The following is a 20,171-nucleotide window of genomic DNA, read 5'->3' as shown; positions in this document are numbered from 1 at the left end:
GCCTTCCAGTAGAGGCAAGCCTGGAGAGTAGATCTAGCTGGCAGTGCTGGTTAGAATCGTTTGAAGGTGTTACACATGCCTGACACTCTTTGTGACAGCATCGAAGATTATGTTATGGAGACTTTGACCATCCGGCAGAGGTTTTACTCTTTAAAACAGTAATTGCCTGTGAAAGAATCATCGATCGTCACTCATTCGTTCTTCAGTGCCTTCGAAATCCTAATCCGCATTCTTCGCAACTTTGACTTGTACATCCTCCACCTCCTCCAACGCATTCCCCTCGCCATCTTCTTGCTCTCCGGAACGAGCAACCAGCCTGATCAAGAGGACCATGCAAGGCATTGTCAACGCTAAAACAGCGCAGTTCACAAAGAAAGGTATCCGTTTATCGTTGCCGCTGGCAGAGTTGATGCCGTAGGAGACAGCCTGCGATTCATTAGCAATGATTCATGCGACTGAAAAGCAGCTTGTGCGCAGAACAATTCCAGGCCGTAGTTCGAACTGTCAAAACCGCTTGCAAATGTGCTCGAACCTAAACTTCTTCCACATACCTGACCAGCAGTCTCAAAAGCGCGAAACAGCCCTCCCGTCCGCGACGAGCTCTGCATATCCGTCGCCAAGCACCCAAGACACCAGTACAAGCACAGCTGCGTCCAGTAGCCCGTGACAAAGATGATGAGGTATGGTAGATAAGCTTCCGCCCATCGTCTCGTGTCACTCTTATAGTCCAGAGCGACGGTTCTTTGGCCGCACTTCCCGTACTCGATGCCTATCCAGATGAAACAGGCGATTTGGGGGACGAGCCAGCACAGGAATGAGATCCAGGCTCGGCGGCCTCGGGACCAGCGTTTTGTGTCGAGGAGCTTGCCGTATGCGATTACGAGGGGGATTACGACTGATGCTGTGTGGAGGGGTTAGTTCGTTATGGGGGCAAGGCGGTCGGTTGTGGTACTCACGGACGAGAAGCGATGATAGAGCGCGAGCTCTGACGCTGAAGTGGAGTGACAGGTAAGCTCCCATTGTGCCACCGTAGAAGAAGGAGTAGAAGGCTGGGAAGAACACGAGCCATGTCTCGAAGGGAGTCAGCACACCGTATTGAAACGGAGTTTCTGGACCAGCGACTTGCCTTCTTATGAAACAAATGCTGCTTCAGAGCGCTAAACTCCTGCTTCCAAGAGATGATCTCCGACATTAGGACCTTTGTTCCATCTCGACGTCGTACCTTGTTAGTCTGCGAGAGCAAGAAAGCCTATACGACCCCTGAGTATTCTGCATCCTGTTAGCGGGACCCTGAGCACTCTCGACCGACTTATTCCAATCTTACCGAATCCAACGAAGATGAGGTACGTAGACCAGGCAATGCCTCCGGCTGACGAATCCTTGTAGTTGGTCGAAAAGTTGATCGCTCCGCCAATCACGCTCCCTGAGTTTCGTATGGCTGACCAGATACCTGGGTGAAATACATTAGTATCAATTTGATTATTCTTCAATCGCCGTGACTCACCGAGATAGAACCCTCTATCGTCCTAAGGAGGATACGACAACATCGCCGTAGTCTCTGCAACGTACAAGAAGCCTGAGGCAATGCCACTAATCACCTTCATTTCGTCAACTCAGTTACCAAGTACACGTTTTCGACAAATACCGTACCTGGGACGCAAGAAGATACGCATCAACACTATATCTCGCACTGACATAGTACGCCGACCCCGTCAAGGGCATGACGACCGCCGCAATCATGCAAGACCACTTGATGCCAAACTTGTTGATCAGCGGACCGCCGAACAGCGTCGTAGCACAGCCCATGGCGTAGTTGAGCGCTGTCGCCAGGTTCGCGAGATAAGGGGTCGAAAGACCTCCGCCGCCGAGATTGGTGATAGCGTCGGACATGGCGGGACCTAGAACTGTCAGTATGTTGGAACTGCCTCAAGTCTTTTAGGTGTCTTACCGACGAGTGAGAGTCTGTGAATCGATGTGGTGTTAGTAAGACTTCAAGGCTTCGACAAGGGGAACAACGTACGCTCCGAACAAAACTATCTGAAAAAGGACACTTCGGTAGAACGTCCTAGTGCTCCAATTCGAGAAGTAGGAGTGCTTCACGACCTCAGTCTGAGATCCTACACCAATATCGGCGTTGCCATTCGACTCGAGTCCCGCATCGTCAACCGCAGCACCGCCGACCTTCTTGTCGTGTCCGTCGTCCTTAGTAGCTATAACTTCGTACTTCCTCAACAATCAACAACAAAGAAGGCGAAGCACGTTTTCGAGGTAGGACATCAATCGCTATAACCTATCTATGGAGGTTTCAGTGGACATGGGTTCACTTTGCCCGTGGGCAGCCAAGCCCGATAAGAGATAGCTCGCAGCCAAGGGGTTGGGCCAAGATAGATATCTATGCTCCGAATAGACCACATTTTTTATTCAGTTGCTTGAAACAGTGGGGATAAGCTTCGATAGGATAGATTGATGCAGATACCTTACGGTCCCCCAGATTGCCGGCATGCAGGCTGGGCCGGCCAGGCTGATAAGTTGGCCTATTTCCACTCATCGCCCAAAGGTTCGGCGGAGGTCTGGCACGCCGTTGACGGTTAGTCAATGCATACGACCAGTTTTGGCTGGGGCAATTGAGACGGCAGCTGCTGAAGAAACGGGTTCGTGATCGTCTTTGCTAGATAGCTTGATCTTCGGTCACTGTATCGATTCAATGTCTGGAGTCACTGTGGCGAGGTAGCAGACAGTCGTTCTACTCCAAGTGCTGACAGACCTGCGCTCGACCATCATATCTTCGGCTTACTCCTCTCATCACAGCAAAAAGCCTTCACCGCACTCATCTCACACTTCTCCTTATAAGCCTTCGCCAGCGCACCAACATCGGCAGTTCTCAGCAAACGCTCGACCCGCTCCGGGGTTGCATGAAAGGGCGCCAGCAAGGGCGGATAATTCGCGACCAGCGAAGGCGGTTTCTGTTCGAATTTGAGCGCCTCAAGGACCTTGGGGACGTTGTGGGCTGCGGAGAGCAGGATTCGAGGCATCCCTGTTATTTCGTTAGCTTGAGGTGTGGGATTTTGAAGTATCGTGTTTCTTACCGTGGCCAGCGAAACCGGCAGCCATCCAATGTCCTTCGCGGTTGGGCACGGGGCCCACGAAGGGGAAGGAGTCGATTACGGATGTTTCCACTGGGAGTGGAATCAGCAAGTTGGACTTACTTTGGAACGAAAACGTTCACTTACTTCCAGTCCAGCAACCACCGTCATCAACATCCCTTGCAAGCTCTGGCAGACTTGAAGTCGGCCAGTCCGCAACATCTGAGGTTGGCCAAGATTGGAAGAAGTCGGCGATTCCTGGGACTTGCTTATCTTCTTCATCGTTCGGGAAACAAGCCTCTGGCATGTGGACAGTATATTGTCTCCCTCCGCCGAGAATGACGGCATTATAAGGGGAAGGTAGTTGAAGGTGGTAGTTCTGATGGAGTCAGAAACATCGCTTATCAAAGGGCAAGGAAGGCGTGACTCACGTTCACTGATTGATCCCAGTGTTGAGCACCGGTATGTTTAATGAATCCCTCGGGAGCCTTGATAGCAGCGAGTGTGGCCCTTTCCCCCAGGATGAGCTTGCTGAACTCGGGGAGCAGATGGGAAGCCCATCTGTTGGTTGTGTGGATAACTGTTCGGGCTCGCAATTCTCCTCGATCAGTGGTGATAGTGATCCAGCCGTTAGCATCTCTCTCGGAAATGCTTTTCGCGGGCGTGTGAGCTTGAAGATTCAAATTGCCAGCCTCAAGCACTATTCTGAGGATTGCGTGAACGAACTTGTAAGGCCAGCTTTCCAGGAGTGTCAGCGTGTTCCAACAAGGTGTAACCTACGCAACAACTCACATCTGCCCAGCCGGATGCGTAATCGCAGCAAGAGCGCCCTTCATCTGCGAGAACTCCTCCGCACCGGCAGCATCCTCAATGAGCTTGATAAGCTTGAAAAACTCATCGTCCTCGCCATGATCCTGCCTCATGGCCTCATAATTGCCTCTAAGCCTCGTCCAAGCCTCCTCAGTCATCGCAGCGTCGAAAGTCTCACCAAACTTCAAGCACACTTCCTCGGTAATGCCTTCCTGCTCGGCGAGTTCTTTGAAAGCTGATAGATGTGCCATTTCGTGGCGGATCAACTCGATGGCACCTTCCGCGCCGAATCGCTCCTTCCAGGGAAGATATCGAGAGTATGCGTGGGGTCTTAGTTGACCGCCTGTGGAATTCATGAGTATCTTCTCAACGGGAAGGCAACATTGGAGTTTCATGCACACCATTACGGCCAGTAGCAGATCCACAGATATCACGAGCCTCCAGCATCACCATCTGGGGTTTCTTTGCGCTGCTTTCGGTGTACTTTGAACTCTTTGGTCAGTCTATGACATTTAGGCAATCCGAATATGGAGTCAACCAACCTTATGAATCCAATATGCAGTCGATGCACCAGCATACCCGCTACCAACGATTGCAATATCACATTCTTGCGGCAACTCCTCAGTAGACCTAAAGTCTCGCAGCGGAGACTCCGCAGCTTCAATCCAGTATGATTTCGTGGGGTTGGCAACGGGTAAAACCATGATTCGTAGTTTCGATGGCAATCTCAGTGGTTGTAAAGCACTATGTAAACCTGTCAATACCAAGAACGATGTGAGTTTGGTGTTGTGCATGTGAAGAGGACGCCCCTGAGCACGTATTCGATCGATCCTTGGCCGAGATCTGGCCGCTGATCAAGATCCCTGCTTGCTTAGCCTATCTTGGATATTGATGGAGATAGGCTTGGGATCAGAACAATAGAATGTTGTAATGCAGTCGCTGCTTGAGTATTGTATGATTGCTGTTGCTACATTGGACGAGTCAACAGTGCGTGCATCCGTACCTCAATACAAACCTTCCACGAGCTGCTTCACACGATCAAATACAGGCCCGGACTCCTGTCTGGTGGCCAACTTGGTGATGATCGGAACCTGGTCCTTCCCAACACCCTTCTCGGTCAAGGTCGTCTTCAAGCCCAAGTCTTCTACGAGTTTTAAGACGGCATCGCCAACAGCAACCCCATCCTTCGTGTCGTCGCCACTCTTGGTCAAACCAATATAAGGCGCCATGCGCGCGAGTTGCTCGGCGTCTTCTTTCGAGCTTTCAGCCTTCAACTTGACCACATGTCCAAGCGTCAAACATGAAGTAATTCCGTGTGGAATCTGGTAAGGTGAACCTAGGGCATACCCCAAGGCATGCGAAAGGCCAAGGGCGCCTTTGATATTCAAAGCCAGGAAACCAAGTGATGCGAACGCAGCCAGCTGGAGTCTAGTAATGACATCTTCATCCTTGGGGTTCTGCTTGTACTTGCGCAGGTTGGTGAAAAGCTCTCCAGCTGCATATAGAGCCATCTGGCGACATGGCATTTCGGTCGAGGTTGGATGGTACATGAGCTCCATGGCGTGGTCCATCGAGCGTAGGCCAGTGCTCATGAAGAGCCATTCAGGCGTATCGAGCGCGAACTTGGGGTCGTAAAGAATGACATGTGGAGCTAACTCAGGGTGCGCAACACCTTCAGTGGTGTCAGTCTGGTAACCTCCCCTTCCACTGTTATTGTATCTTACCTGTTTTCATTCCTTCCTCGTTGGTATAGCCAGCACCCAGCGTGCATTCAGCTGCACTAAGAGTAGTTGGAATCGTGATGTGATGCAAGAACTTGCCCTTCTTCTTCTCGCTCAGACGATATGAAATCGCCTTCGCTGAGTCGATAGGAGAACCTCCGCCAACACTTATAATTGTGTCAATGTTCTCATCTTTCAACACCAGTTCTGTCGCCTCGTCTAACTCTTTGACAGGTGCATGCTGACCGATCTTGCTGAAGGTGCTCGCATGCCTTGACCCAAGCTGCTCTTCAACCTGCTTTATCAAAGACGTCTTGTTTGCCAGCGAACTGCCTGTCAGGACGAAGGCTCGGGACGATTCGGTGGGCAGACATTCCAGGAGATAGTCCTTGACCGTGTTTGGGCCATAGTAAAGTCGTTGGAGATGGGTCGGCTTCCATAGCCCTCGGAGCGGGGTTCTCGACGACTCTACAGCAGTTGATTTGTACCGTCTCTGATGAGAGCTGGTTGGCGGAGTTGGTACTGACCTACGGATGTTGTGACGGAATCGAAGATCTTCGACATGATTGCTGCTAGGTATCGATGAGTACTCGACTCGTTGCGTAGATACAGAGGACGACCGCTCGATTGTTCGTGCCCGAGAGAGAGCTGCTGTAGTTGTAGTGAGACCCCGCTGACGCAATGGCAAGGTTCGGGGAAGACTCTGGAGGTAAGGTAAAGACCGCATTGTATGCACTGTGGCCAGTTGGTTATGGCCGTGTCATGCTACATTCCACGTCGCTATGCGTACTGTATCTCGCATGGGTGAAGCTGTTGGAATAGACGTAGATGTGACGGCGATCCGTTGTTGCCGCAACTGAGAAAGAGTGGGGCTCCGTGAGTGACCTACCTGAGGTGAGTGAATGTAGCTTGCCGGCATCCCGCACGGCAGACAAATCGAGTCAGCGCTCCAAGGTCATCAACGCGTCGACATGGTCTCGAGAATGTCAATGTTGTTGCCGAAGAACTTGATGCTGGGAGGACACACTCATGCACTCATCCTGCCAGAAGCGAGGAGCATCATGCGATCCCTGCTCGTCTGACGTCGCCTTCTTCTTCCAGCATCAACAACATCGGAGCAACCACTGCAACAAAACTCTTCATCACCAATCCACCCCGCTACTGGACACGCAGCGCATGACTTCGACGTCAGCCCTTGGAAATCGGAGACTGGGCGACATTGCTCGTCTTCGCGCCTTGCTTCGTGTACATATGCAGCGTCCAGCTGAAGAGGCGTTCGACAAGGACGCCATGCCCAGACACCCACCACTGTTCGCATCCAGTGGCAAGGATTCGGTCCAGGCTGAAGAGATATGCATACAGCTCGTGCCCACGGATCTGTTCCAGCCGCCGCCGGTCTGAGACACAGGTGAGGTGAATGTCGTGCTGCCCACGCGACACATTCCCACATCGGGTCTTCGTCCGAAGCCTATCCAAACCACCCCGTACACCATTCGCACCACCACTCGTCTATCGCTTGGAACTTCTGCTAGAGGCGTGCGCTTCAGAGGTGCTTGCAGCAATCGGACAGGCCCATCCACTCTTATCAAACCGCGGACACACTCGAATGCACGAAAGCGCGGCGGAGTCGTGGGCTAGTGGGTCTTGGATGCTTGGCTAGAAAATTTCTTGCTTGGCCTATGCGTGAGGCAACCGACGGCTATTGAAGGGACCAAAACTCCCGACGCCCTCAATTACGTTACGCCCACTCCCTTAGCAGCCACTCGCCCGTGCTACTTAATCAACAACGGGTCATGGGCGAAAAGATTCTGTAGTGCGACCTCGGGGACACGCCCTACGCTCCGATATCTTCAACGACCGGGTTGCCTGCCGTTCTACCTCCCTCTTTCCCCAATCTATCTCAATCTGGTTCTGTCCTTTGAGACGACCTGTGTATTCGCCAGCTGTTGGATAGGAAGAAACAACCAAGCTTTCTGTATCATCGACAGTTTCCCCCTCCCACGCTACACCATACCTATCGACGATCGACACACGGCAGAAAGTCTCTCATCCACTCGAAAGTGACCTTCTGACGAAAGGCCCAAAGCGACATTCCTATACATCCGACAGACACCCCAGAGCGACGATCATCAACGACATCCAGGTCCGGAATCTGTTACCCAGAGCAGCCTTTGAACCCCCCAGAGCGACGTCCATCGATAACAGCCCTACGCGACACTTTACCCACCGATAGGCCAGAGATCCGTGCGAAAGATACTACAGCCAACAGAGAGTGCCCACAGCAACCACGCCCGAAAGCAGCAACACCACCGCCGTTCAACACCGTAATAAAAAGAGTGAAAGACAGCTTACCCTTCAACCAAGCAGCCCCATCGCTCCCGCCGACGATCCCACCACCCCAATGGCCTTCAGCATGGCCAAGGCCGAGGACTACGGCGCCACCGGCATGCACCGACGAGAGTCCAAGATCCCCTACTCGAAAGAAGACTGCCCGCGCAGCTCACGATCCTCCGAACCCGCCGATGACCTCCTCGAAGCGCTTGGATACACGCAGCAACTGGCGCGGTCCAGGTCGACGTTGAGCGTTACGTTCATGTCGTTTGTGCTGGCTTCGGTGCCCTATGGATTGTCCACGACGTTGATCTACCCCTTGACTGGTGGTGGGCCTTCGTGTATCATCTGGGGCTGGGTTGCTGTGTGTCTGTTCATGATCTGTGTCGCCGCTTCGCTGGGTGAGATCACGTCGGTATGTTTGCACCGTATCTGCTTATGAGTAATGTGCTTTTCTTCTTGCGGGACATGAATCCATGGATGTGGTAGAGCTGTTCTGACTCGTCCCGCCCCTGCTCCCCTATTCAAGAAGAATGTGAGCTTACACCAGCGCAGGTCTACCCCCTGGCTGGTGGTGTCTACTACCAGACCTTCATGCTGTGTCCCGTATGGTGCCGTCAACTCGTCGCATGGCTGACCGGATGGGCATTCGTGCTGGGCAACATCATCATCACGCTCTCCGTCAACTTCGGCACCACGCTTTTCCTCATCGGCTGCGTCAACATCTTCCAGGACGGCCAGGGCAATGGTGTCTTCGCCGCCAACGCATGGCAGACCTATCTCATCTTCCTCGCCATCACGCTTCTTTGCAACGCCATCTCCGCATGGGGCAACAGATGGCTTCCGATGCTGGACACCCTCACCGTCATCGGCACCTTCGTCGGCGTCCTCGCGATCATCTGCTGCACGCTCGCCATCGCCGCCGAAGGCCGACGCAGCGCAGCCTGGGCCTTTGGAGGATTCGAAGTCACATCCGGATGGAATCCCCCTGGCTGGGCGTGGTGCGTTGGAATCCTGCACGGCGCCTACGCCACCTCCGCTACCGGCATGGTGGTCTCGATGTGTGAAGAAGTCGAGAAGCCAGCCACGCAAGTTCCAAAAGCGCTCGTCGGTGCGATTGTTCTGAACATGCTTTGCGGCTTGGTCTTCTTGATCCCGCTGTGCTTCGTTCTCCCGGATATCTCCAGCATTATCAACGATCCCTCTGGTCAGCCGATGCCGGCTATCCTGCGCTCAGCTATTGGCAACGAGGCTGGCGCTTTCGTCCTCACTGTTCCTATCATTATCCTGGGCATCCTTTGCGGAGTCTCCTGCACCACCGCCGCTTCGCGCTGCACGTGGGCTTTTGCTAGGTATGTGTTCCTCCAACCGAGTTAAAGTATCTTCTATACTGACATCCACAACAGAGACGGTGCCATCCCAGGCTCGCGCCTACTAAAGTTCGACCAAGTCAACGACAAGATGGGCATCCCCCTAAACTCGATGCTTCTCAGCATGGTCGTCCAAATCCTGCTCGGTCTCATCTATCTCGGTTCCAGCGCCGCGTTCAACGCATTCAACGGCTCCGGTGTCATCTTCCTCACCCTCAGCTACGTCATCCCAGTCGCGGTGTCGTTCTTCACGGGCAGGAAGACCATCGCCTCGGGTAAATTCAATCTTGGTGCTTTCGGTGTCTTCGCGAATGTTGTCTCGATCGGTGAGTGGCATCAATGTCGTCAAAAAAGAGTCCTCGTGCTAATCTCCCTCTAGCATGGTGTCTCTTCGCCATCCCCCTCTTCTCCATGCCCTCCGCACTCCCCGTGGACATGTCCACCATGAACTACGCCTGCGTCGTCTTCGTCGGCGGATTCGCCATCTCCGGTCTCTGGTATTACATCTGGGGACGCAAGAACTACAGCGGACCCAAGGTGACGGAAGTGACCGAGGAGCTCAGGAGAGCGAGCAGGACCAGTGCGACAATGCATATGTGAGATGTCAGTGTTCGATCTGGGTGTTGTGGAGGAGGTTGTTACTTCTTTGTGTATATACCCCGTTTTTCAGCAGGGCGTTATTTTGCAGAAAGTATCGAATGGAATTGAATGATGTTCGGAATGACAACCAAAAGAAAGATCGAGACCCAAAAACGATGCGAGAGGAAGGAAGAGGAGCCCGGAAGAAGAGGAGAGAGACCAATTCAGCACTTCCCCTCACGAATACGTCGTAAACACAGGCGCGCGCGTATCCCGCGATCGTTGGGCGAGGCCCTCGTATACGAAGACTTCTCGCTTCGACGATCGTATTCGCGACCTCGTGGCGGCAAGGATACGGAGTCAAACGAACCGCATCGTACTTCTCTTCCAGATGTGGTTAGCAAAGCCTTTTCGTTTTGCGCCGTGGAACGTCCAGATCACATCGAGATGTCCAAGGTCTTATCAGCCACAATGTTAGGCCATGTTACTGCTGGCGAACTCCGTTGTATCGTCGTTGGTCGAGGACTGCTGTCGTATTTGAGTCTGAGGTTGAGGGAATGGGAGCTGGATTGTTGAGGAGGAGTGACTGCTCAGGGGCTGCGGTTTGATGGCATCTGCATTTCGAAGCACGCGTTTTGATTTGAATGTGGTGATTGTGCTATCATCTCGAGAGATGCTGCTATGTAGGCGGAAGATCGTAGTTGAAAACTCATGGATGAGATGAAGTGCGATGTTTGCTCCTGCCCTTTGCTGCTGCTCCCCCTGACACATTCGGACTTGCCGCTTCCAAATCTTAACTTCAGCTCACAAATACAACTCTCTGCCCGGAAGACTCTACGAGACTCTTCAGGCGGCCACTGTACGTTCTGGTGGTGTGTGAAAGAAACTCTGCGACAGCCAGGAAACTTCTTGTTTGCAACCGAACGAGACAAGACAGGTCAGAGCAAACAACCCCCAAACCCCCCATAAAATTATTTCATAACAACCACAAGCATCCGACTCCCCACCAACACCATCCACCATGTCCACCCCCCAACCCCAACCAAGACTCCCTCCCGGCATCGAGCACGCCCTCAACGAAGCCCAACGCACAACCCTCCTCGCCCTCCACGGCCGCCTCGACCGCCTCCTACGCGAAGTCCCCCTAACCGCCACCCAAGAAATCCGACCCCGCGGCCTAAACCTCCTCCTCGCCAGCATCGACGCCGCGACAGACCACGCAGGCCGCATGACCCGAGGCTACAGCGACCGCCTCTTCAACTACGGACTGCAAGGCCTCCGTCGCGTGGCGCTCGCCGTGCAGACGTATTTCGCCGTCCCCGCTACAGAGATCCGATTCGCGCGCTGGGACGTCTACCAAGGCCGCCCACCTCGTCCCCCAGACGACGCTAGCGTCAAAGACCGCTGGCGCTGGGCGATCGCCTGGAATCTGGACATGACGAGCAACACGAGCCTGTGTCTCGGCGCGGCGAGCAGTGTGCTCAAGGACTGTACGCTGCGGGGGCCGACGAATGTCGCGTTCCAGACGGAGGAGGATTTCCCTTGCCCGGCGGTGGAGGAGTATGATGCGGCGTGGAGGGAGGAGTTACGGGGGTATGCGGGGCATGCGCTGTTTGCGCTGGCGCAGTTGTTGAAGGCGAGGTTTGGGGGGAGGGAGGTGGGTGTTTTGGGGTATGAGACGGGGTGAGATGTGAGGCCTTCGGACTGGCCCGGGGTGGTTGATCGCGGGGTTTTGGAGTGGTGAGTTCGAGGGATCACGAGGCGTTCAGGGATGGTCGAGCAATATGGTGCTTCTATGATGGGCAAGGAGTGCTGTCAAACTGGCCCAGGGATGTCGGCAACGACCACCCAGGGCCGGAAAGTTGGTCAAACATGCGCCAACAGCATATGGAGACGAGTAAATAAAGCATCAACAAATTTCTTCAGCCTAAATTTCGTCGTCAGTTGTCAACTCAATGTGAAGAACTCCCAGCGTAAGTTGACATTCACTCACCTAGCCAACGCCAAGAAAGCCACATGATTCCAGCTTCACTAGCGTGTCTCCATCATAAGACATCCAAGCAGATCATCGAACCGTTCCCGATGCTAGCAAGAAGAGAAAGCCGCACGAAAGTAGAGACCGAACGAAAAAACGACCCTTTCCATTTCGAAAACGCTCTCTCCCGCTAATCTCATGCACCGCATAATCATACTCACATCCCTCATTCCCCACCCTTTTCCAGAACAAGCTCAAATGCACATAACGACTTCCCGATTCCGAACAAACGCCACGCCATGCCTCTCTCTCTGTCAAAGAACCACACACTCACTTCCACGCACTTAATCCGGCCCAAGGATCCCCTCCCGCTCCCCCTCCGCTAGCCTGCTGCTGCGTCTGCCCGTTCCTCCTCGGATCCTGCGCGTACCCGCCCGCGCCAGAAGGGTACTGGCTCGCTTGCATGGCGCTGTAGTCTTGGCTCGGGGGTGGACCGGGAGGGGGTGGAGGAGGTTGCCAACCTGGTGGGACGTTCTGTCCGCCGTATTGCGGCTGAGATTGAGGTTGCTGTCCGTACTGCGTTGTCGCTGGTTGCTGGTAGTTGTTGTATTGTTGGTTTGGTGGCGGGGAGAAGTATTGCTGGTGTGCTGGTGGGGATATTGCGCCGTAGGAGGTGGGGTTGTACTGGCTGTTTGAGGGCTGTTGCTGTTGTTGCTGGTAGGTTGGGTATGGAGCCGGTGACTGCATGCCGTTGGATTGGTATCGAGGTGTGATCGGCGGGCTAGTGGCTGGGTTGTAGGTTGCTTGTGATCCGTAGCTTGCTTGGGACTGGATGGGGGCCGGCCGCTGAGTAGAATTTCGCTGGTCGCCAAAGCCAGGTGCAGGCGAGTGTCCAGACGGCCCAGTCGTCGGACTGACACTCATACGTTCCATGAGCTCCTTCAGCCTCGCCTGCTCCCTATCAGCACCGCTCCCTTTCGCAGCTTCAATAGCACCAAGGAGCTGGCCTCCTTCTGATCTCCGGTTCTCCACAAAAGAGTCGACATTCTTCTTCAAGCTGTCGACCGTCTCTTTCATCTCATCGTAGAATTGCTGCGCTCTTGATAAGCCAGCCTGCAGATCCTTGTAGGCTTGGTAGACTTTCCGGTATTTGCTCAAGACGGAATTCCGCTGCCGTGAGAAGGCCTCGTACTTGTTCTGCTCGCCTCGGACCCGCTTGTCTTGTAGCAATTCAGAGTACGTCCGTGTCAGTTCCTTCATAAGGGACTGCTGCTTGTGCACAGCCTGCAGGATTCGGTTCTGGTGCGGCCTGAACTTCTCAAGCTCTGACTTGAATAGCTGACTCTCCTGGTTAGTGATGGCCTTCTTGTTGAGGATGAGCACGTTGCTGATATCGTCGTTGTGTATCTAGTATAATCAGTATGGTCACTATGCTTCAGCAATGTACTACTCACCTTCTCCTTAAGATCCTTCAGCACTTGCGCCCGTTCCCTCTTCACCAACTGGAGCTTATTTAGCAACGTCTCAACCCGCTCAATCTGCTCAGCGACAGATTGCCGACTCTCATCGGCAAAGTCGTCGTCCAGCAGGTTGCCCTCATCACCAGCGCCAGGACTCGTCACGCCCTTCTTCCCAGCACCCGCCTTGATCATCGCCCGTTGATACAGCACATCCGCCTCATCAGTCTCGCCGGCCGATCGCATCTCATCGAGATCAGACTCGTACTGCCTGAACGTGCTGTATAGCTGCGCATCACTCGTCGACGCTTCTTCCACCGCAGATCGATAACTTCTCGCATCGGTCCTTAGAGTCTGCGTCAATCGACTGGAAGGCTGCTGTGTCCATTCCGGCCCGTACTTGCTCCTCATCTTCTCGCACACAGACTCCTCCATATCCAGCTGTTTCATGCTGTTGTCTAAAGTGGACATGATGTTCTGTTTGTCGTCTCGTAGTCGATCGAATACCGGCCCGAACGGACTGTGACCCGCCAGTTCTCCGCACCAATTCCGGAAGTCTTCATCTACGCTCAGAGAATCCTGATCGACGGCTCCTTTGAGGATGTTGAGACTACCAGGTAGCTTGAGGTAGTCTAACGAAGTGGCAAGCTCATCATCCGCCGTCTCCACCCTCTCAGCCTCCGCTCGTACCATCTTCGCCTTCTCCTCATCGTACAGACTCGCACTCTCCGTCACCGACATGGGGACGATTCGCTGGAAAATGTCTGGTCCTATGATCCTCTGGATATCCTGGCCCTGGTAGAGCTCACTGACCGGGATCGCTTTTGCCGCAGGCAGCTTCGGTATGCTGGGGAGATTGGTCTCTGAAGGTACGGGCTGGTGGTAGATCATGTCGTTGTCTCGGTTGTACTCGGCCAGTAATTCCTGTATCGACGCGGTCTGCTTCTTCGTCACATCCACCAATATCGAACCCGTTTCCGAACTGAGGTTGCTGTTAGACGGCACACTTCCTGGGAACGCATTCGCACTCCTGCTAGCCTCCTTGCTGGCATTCGCGGCGGCCTGTAGCCGACTAATGGCTTCGCCGTACTTGTTTGCCTCGTAGTCCGCCACGGCCTGGTAGTATTGCGCCACGCTCGCCATGTGATGTTGCTTGATCTGGACGAAAAGTAGCCAGACACGCTCGAACACCGCTCTTGAAACATTCTCCTGCACGCCATCCACGGCCTGAGCATACAAATACGCCGCCTGCGCCGCCAACTTCGCAATCAACCCAGGCTTCTTCTTGTCCACGACCTGCTTCTCAATAAACACCTCTTGCCCCTGCGCCAGCATGATATTGATCAACGTCTTGACCGTCTCCCGACTCAGATCAGTCGAAGGCGCGTGCAGGAAGTTCTCATTGATGTACGTGAACATGCCCGCACTCGCCTGAAACGAATGATACGCCGTCTTCAACCCAGTATCCTCATGCCGATTCTGATTCGCCGCATGACAGCTCAACACCGCCGAGATATTGAAGATGATGCTCGCCTTCTCATACGCCAGCGAGTACTGGCTCGTAGGCTTATGCGTGAATGCATCAAACCACGTGAAGCTGATCTTGATGTGGTTCTCATCCACCGGGAACCGCAAGTCCAGCAGTTCGAGTTGCCCGTAATACCTGTACAGCAAATCCCTCCCTGCCGCGCTGTCCTTACCAGCTCCTCGCATGTCCTGCCGTAGACGGTTGAGCTGCGCGCACTCGTCATTGTATCGCTCGGGGTCATCGCCGTAGGCGCTGCGGATGTGCTGCTTGATGGGTTGCACCCAGTCAATTTCGTTCGTCTGCTTCAGAGGAGTGCTGATCATGGGGACCGCCATGGCTTGCGCGCTGAGCTGCCTGCTTAGCCCAGGCCGTATAGGCAACATTGGGGGGTTTCGTATGCCTCGAGGTCGGTATATGTAGTTCGAATCGCTTTCTTCCAGCCAGGCAATGGGGACCGACCACGTATGCTCTGCGCTGGGACTCTTAATCTGGATCCTTGCTCTTTTCTTCACCGCGCAGCCATGTGATCGCAAGGCACCCGCAAACGAGATGGGATGAGATCCTGTGCGACGTTTGGCGAATTACGTCCCGTCTGCTTCGTCAGGTTGGCCCCAACTCGCTCGTCCAGATTACACTCGGCCAATACGGTGTTTAACTTCGTGGTATGCTGGTGGTGTGGTACAGTGCGCCCAGAAGCGATATGCATGCAGCATGCACAGTTGAGCAGGCGAGTAGTGGAGGTGACGTTGCTGAGCCCCACGATGCTGGAGACTCGGGAAGCTGGCTGAGGTGGCCGCAGGAACCAGGCCTGCATTTAACTATGTACTTTTCTTCTCAACACGGCGTCTACCTCATTCACTTCAGACACACCACCTTCGTCACCGCTTGCGAGTGTGTCGCAGGAAGACGCCCGAGGCTTAGACCGACCACTCAGCGAGGAGACATGCCTTGGTGACTCGACCTTCGAAGCGCCGGCCATGCTCACACACCTCTCGCCAGTCACGCGGCTACTGGCGCTTGTTAAGCGCGACAGGATACTCTATCAATCACTCGCATCGAAAGAACAACGAGACAGTATTGTCTGAGGGAGTAGCAGTCAGATCGAGCAAACATATTTTCAGCGCCTAACACGAAGGCCAGAGTCGAGATTGTCTAATCAAAGACAAACCACGCAAATACTTTACTGTACACACTCTATACAACTCTTCTTTCTCCTTCTTCTCCGCCGCGAAGTGGTCCTTGTCGTACTCGCAAGCACATACGCAGCCGTCGCGGTCATCCAGAACGCCATCTAATAATGCACAGCCATGCAAGCAAAATCCCGCAAAACTCCATTCTGTACAGATCTTTTATTTTTCTTCACACTCATCCAGACCCGGACCCGGATGCCTTCTTCGGCTCGTCGTCTTGCTGCTCGTTGTTCTTTTGTTGAGGCTTGCCGTCTTGATTCGATTCGTCATGTTGGCCGCTGATGTTGTGCCATAGGTTCTTCAAGAAGCCTTCATTCTTGTGGTCTTCGCCTTTCGAGTCAGGGGTCGAGCTTGAGTTACTCGATGCTGGCGGAGCGTGCTTGAGGTTGTTCAAGTTCATGATCCGCTTCGCACTCTTGTCGCCCATCTCGTCTGCCAGCATCTCCAGGATCGTTCGTTGGTTGACAGACAGGTACTTCGGCATCTGGACCTTGAACTCGACTCGCAGGTCGCCATTGTTGCCGCGTCTTGAGCTCAACTTCTCCATACCCATACCAGGCATTGTGATCTTATCACCAGTGCCTGTTCCAGTAGCAACCTTGACCTTGACCTCCCCATCCAGGGTCGGTACAACGATCTCGCCTCCAAGCACCGCGGTGGTCAGCGGTATGCTGGCAGTGTAAAGAATGTCCGATCCATTCCGCGAGAACTTCGAATCAGGCGCCACGCGAATGAAGACGTAAAGATCTCCCTTCTGTGTACTTGCGCTCGGGTTTGCAGCAGTTCCAGTGGGCGGATAATCTCCTTCTCCCATCACTCGCAGCCTCATCCCATCCTCAACACCTCCAGGAATATCCACCGTGACTGTCCTCTTCTCCCTCACAGCGCCATTTCCTCGACAAGTCCCACACTCACTGCCCTTTGGTACCTGCTGACCAGTCCCACCACACGTACCACACGTACTCGCCATCTGGAATCCTCCTTGCATGAAATGCACCCTTGTACCTGTCCCATCGCAGCTCTTACACGCACTCCTGCTCGCCCCCTTCTTCAACCCACTCCCACTACAAGTCTTACACTGCACGAGCGGCGTAATAACAATATCCTTCTGCACACCCTTCGCAGCATCCATAAAACTGATATTCGTCTGCACCTCAATATTCTCCCCCACCATGGCCTCCTCCTGAAATGGCCCTCCTCTCCTCGCCCTCCTCGCCCCACCGGCCCCAAACGCAGAGAACAAATCCTCGAAATTGAACTCCGCTCCAAACCCTCCTCCTGCACCACCAAACCCTCCAAAGCCACTCGCTCCAGCGAATGGGTTTCCACCAGGCCCTGCTCCAGCGCCACCCGATGGATCAAACCCTCCATTCTGATCGAACGCCGCGGAGCCATACTGATCATACATCTCCTTCTTCTTCGAATCACTCAAAATCTCATACGCCGACTGCGCCTCGGCGAACTTCTCCTTCGCTTTGGGGTCTTTGTTCGTATCGGGGTGATACTTCTTCGCCATGCCATAGTAGGCTTTCTTGATCTCGCCCGAAGAGGCTCCTTTCTCCACTCCTAAGGCTTTGTAGGGATCTTTCGTCGCGAGGGATGGAGATGAGGCGTGAAAGCTTCGGCGCTGCTGTTGTGTCCGTTCATGGTTCGTGCGGCTGTGACTTTGTGTTCTGTATCGGTGGTGGTCGCGTGGTGATGTGTCGGCGAAACTGCGCTGATGGTATGCGCACGTCTGCTGGCGGTCTTGCGGGTATCGATGGGTTGGTCGACTCGCTGCGAGGATCCGCAGAGGCGTCGCCGCCTTTGGTATGAGGGCGGGCGATGCTAAGCTCATCGCGAGGATTAGAGGAATCAATTCACCTTGATGAGTTGAACGTGTGTGTTGTGAACTAGAAATGATTAAAACGAGACACGGGATTCGACGAATGTCGTTGGTCGAGGAAAAGTCTCTGCCGAGGATCATCCGAGCAGCCGTCGAGAACATTCCCGACGAGACGGAACTTTTTCACAACACTGTTCTTGTACAGATTTGGGTATTTGATGAATGATGAAATGTCCATATTGTTAATCTATACCACTTCTTCTATCAAGGAGCCACTCAGAACGCCCCGAAACATGCAACCAAGAAGAGCAGCTTTGCTCGATATCGATAACGCCGAAGTGAAGAGCAAGTCCATATCAACAAATCCCACAGCGATGTCGTTGTTGTCATCCTGGACACCAATGTCCTTCGCCAAACGCCCTTGCCCCCGTATGTCCAAGGCTGTTTCTCATAAAGGTCCAAATTATCGGCCGAATTTTAATGTCATCGCAGTGTAGCAATAGCGCATGGTCGACGGCTATGATTGTTTCCTCGAAGTGCTGGGTGCCGAACGCATCCTAAACGTCTTGTCTGCACGCAAGATCAGCAACGTCCCCAAGACAATGCGAATTGTAGAAGGCTGGATCGAGGAGAACACGTCTCTAACGCACCACAGCTGGGGTGTCTCACCTTGGTTCCGCACTTTGTACACCAACTCAACCACGACATCGATTTCGCTCACAGCCGCACCATTGAAGTTCTTCCGTACTGCTAACGCCAATTGATCTTTAGAAACACGCCTCTGGTCCCTCTTTCGCGCCATTGTGGGTGACTGCCGTCCGATTCCAGGGTTCGTGAGGAGAGCCTGACGTAAAGGCGAGGTGAAGGCTGCTGGCGTGGAGAGGTTATGGGAGACACGGTAGGTATTGAGGAGTTGTATCGATGCCCTGTTCCATTCCATCTGGTGAACAGACTCATCAGCACTGTCTCGAAAGGTCGTAGAGATATCCTGCCACTCACTCCTGTTCCTTGACTTGGTTGTGCAGCCTGTCCAACATCCGCATTGATAAGGGCCACCTCTTTCAGACTACTACCGCCATTCTGTTGCGCCGCTGCTCCGTTATTCTTCCTGCTCCTCGCGTGTGCTGCTGCGGCGACCTGACGTTCTCGTACACTGGCAGCATCGGCTTTCGCGTCGAGCGATTTGGCTGGCGGCATGGTTGCGTGTGCTATCTCTGGATACGGTGATCAACAGACTGCGTTGGAGGAAGTTTATCTATCATCGCGACGAGGTCTGTGAAAGAGGATTCGAGAAGCACGACAGTAGTTGAGGATCAAAGAACGATTCACTCGAGCTCGACTTCTCCTCAGCAGACACGCGACTGGACTTGAGCTCGGCTCCGGATCTCTGACGTCGTCCCTGCAGCGGAAGGATCCGTGGCGAGAACTCTATTTCTTTGACCACACCTCGAGGTTGCTTCTGCTGCCATGCTCCGTCAACGCGTGTCGTGGTTTTTGCGATCTTCTCTAAAAATGGGCTGTTCTTCATGACGTCCCGCGGGCTCTGATATTATGTCTTCCTCAATCCCTTTCAAGACTAAATTTCTCATGGTTGGGCACTCAGACCTGTGCAGGCCATTACCGACCGTCAGATATTGTCCTTGTCAAGGTCAATTCGACTGACCTGTTATATCAGCGTGGCATGTGCTCTATATTGTTGAAGCTATGCACATATATATGGTGAAATTGAATGGACAGGTATAAACATTGTTGGCTGCTGGCGAGCTCTGCCAGGCTTCACTCTCTCCTCCCACCGCAAATGATACGATCACATGCAAGCCCAACGCTAGCGTCACGGCCTGAGCGGGACGAAACAATTCCCGCCCTGTGGGGCAGCATGTGCGCTCTCACGCCGGCACAATATTTAAGAGACGAATTCTTCTGTTGCCTCCGTCCCTTCTACAACCACACACCAACATCAAGCAAAGCTATTCGGACATTCCCTTGCCTGCTTCCTCCTTCTCTGGTCATCCAAGCCTCCAGAGCTCAACAAGGCTTCTGCCCTGAGCATTGAAGCTCCTGAGGAGAGTGACGTACAGGAGCTACATCACTACGAAGTTCAGGCTCTTCGACATCTTGACCGAACTTTGCAACCAATTGGTAAGACGTTCTTTTGATTTCGGTGGTCTCTTTGAGCGGTTCAGAGGCTAGACAGCTTTTCACGTGGAGAAGATTATCATCTGAAGCAGGCAGCTGCTATTGTCGATTTGACAATCACAGGCTGCCACTTCAGAAGCATTGGGCAAGCCGCTGGGCTCTTACT

At 53.6% G+C, this 20,171-nt stretch overlaps 6 protein-coding genes across 6 annotated transcripts; 2 read left to right on the top strand and 4 right to left on the bottom strand.

Annotated features, from left to right (window-relative positions):
* Positions 1–219: 219 nt before the first annotated feature.
* On the bottom strand, positions 220–2,502 carry M409DRAFT_63263 (uncharacterized protein; the record flags this gene model as incomplete). The annotated part of the gene is made up of 9 exons (XM_033815508.1): positions 220–426; positions 552–901; positions 957–1,071; positions 1,256–1,269; positions 1,325–1,450; positions 1,505–1,526; positions 1,651–1,921; positions 2,021–2,184; positions 2,482–2,502. 9 exons carry the CDS (start codon positions 2,500–2,502, stop codon positions 220–222), a joined length of 1,290 nt encoding a protein of 429 aa, XP_033672514.1.
* Positions 2,503–2,777: 275 nt separating this feature from the next.
* Positions 2,778–4,597, bottom strand: M409DRAFT_63262 (uncharacterized protein; the record flags this gene model as incomplete). The annotated part of the gene is made up of 7 exons (XM_033815507.1): positions 2,778–3,034; positions 3,087–3,176; positions 3,231–3,462; positions 3,515–3,821; positions 3,876–4,236; positions 4,295–4,376; positions 4,436–4,597. The coding sequence occupies 7 exons, from the start codon at positions 4,595–4,597 to the stop codon at positions 2,778–2,780; spliced, it is 1,491 nt and encodes a 496-aa protein (XP_033672513.1).
* Positions 4,598–4,897: 300 nt separating this feature from the next.
* Positions 4,898–6,178, bottom strand: M409DRAFT_63261 (uncharacterized protein; the record flags this gene model as incomplete). The annotated part of the gene is made up of 3 exons (XM_033815506.1): positions 4,898–5,565; positions 5,618–6,082; positions 6,142–6,178. 3 exons carry the CDS (start codon positions 6,176–6,178, stop codon positions 4,898–4,900), a joined length of 1,170 nt encoding a protein of 389 aa, XP_033672512.1.
* A 1,849-nt stretch (positions 6,179–8,027) lies between these two features.
* On the top strand, positions 8,028–9,915 carry M409DRAFT_17861 (uncharacterized protein; the record flags this gene model as incomplete). The annotated part of the gene is made up of 4 exons (XM_033804251.1): positions 8,028–8,360; positions 8,501–9,297; positions 9,352–9,641; positions 9,695–9,915. 4 exons carry the CDS (start codon positions 8,028–8,030, stop codon positions 9,913–9,915), a joined length of 1,641 nt encoding a protein of 546 aa, XP_033672511.1.
* A 1,000-nt stretch (positions 9,916–10,915) lies between these two features.
* M409DRAFT_17860 (uncharacterized protein) lies at positions 10,916–11,581 on the top strand (the record flags this gene model as incomplete). The annotated part of the gene is made up of 1 exon (XM_033804250.1): positions 10,916–11,581. One exon carries the CDS (start codon positions 10,916–10,918, stop codon positions 11,579–11,581), a length of 666 nt encoding a protein of 221 aa, XP_033672510.1.
* A 618-nt stretch (positions 11,582–12,199) lies between these two features.
* M409DRAFT_63259 (uncharacterized protein) lies at positions 12,200–19,066 on the bottom strand (the record flags this gene model as incomplete). The annotated part of the gene is made up of 4 exons (XM_033815505.1): positions 12,200–13,276; positions 13,324–15,208; positions 16,230–17,674; positions 18,869–19,066. 4 exons carry the CDS (start codon positions 19,064–19,066, stop codon positions 12,200–12,202), a joined length of 4,605 nt encoding a protein of 1,534 aa, XP_033672509.1.
* Positions 19,067–20,171: the final 1,105 nt, after the last annotated feature.

This window comes from Zasmidium cellare (genome assembly GCF_010093935.1).
Source record: "Zasmidium cellare ATCC 36951 unplaced genomic scaffold M409scaffold_4, whole genome shotgun sequence".
Lineage (NCBI taxonomy): Eukaryota > Fungi > Ascomycota > Dothideomycetes > Mycosphaerellales > Mycosphaerellaceae > Zasmidium > Zasmidium cellare.
This window is presented reverse-complemented; position numbering and strand designations above follow the sequence as displayed.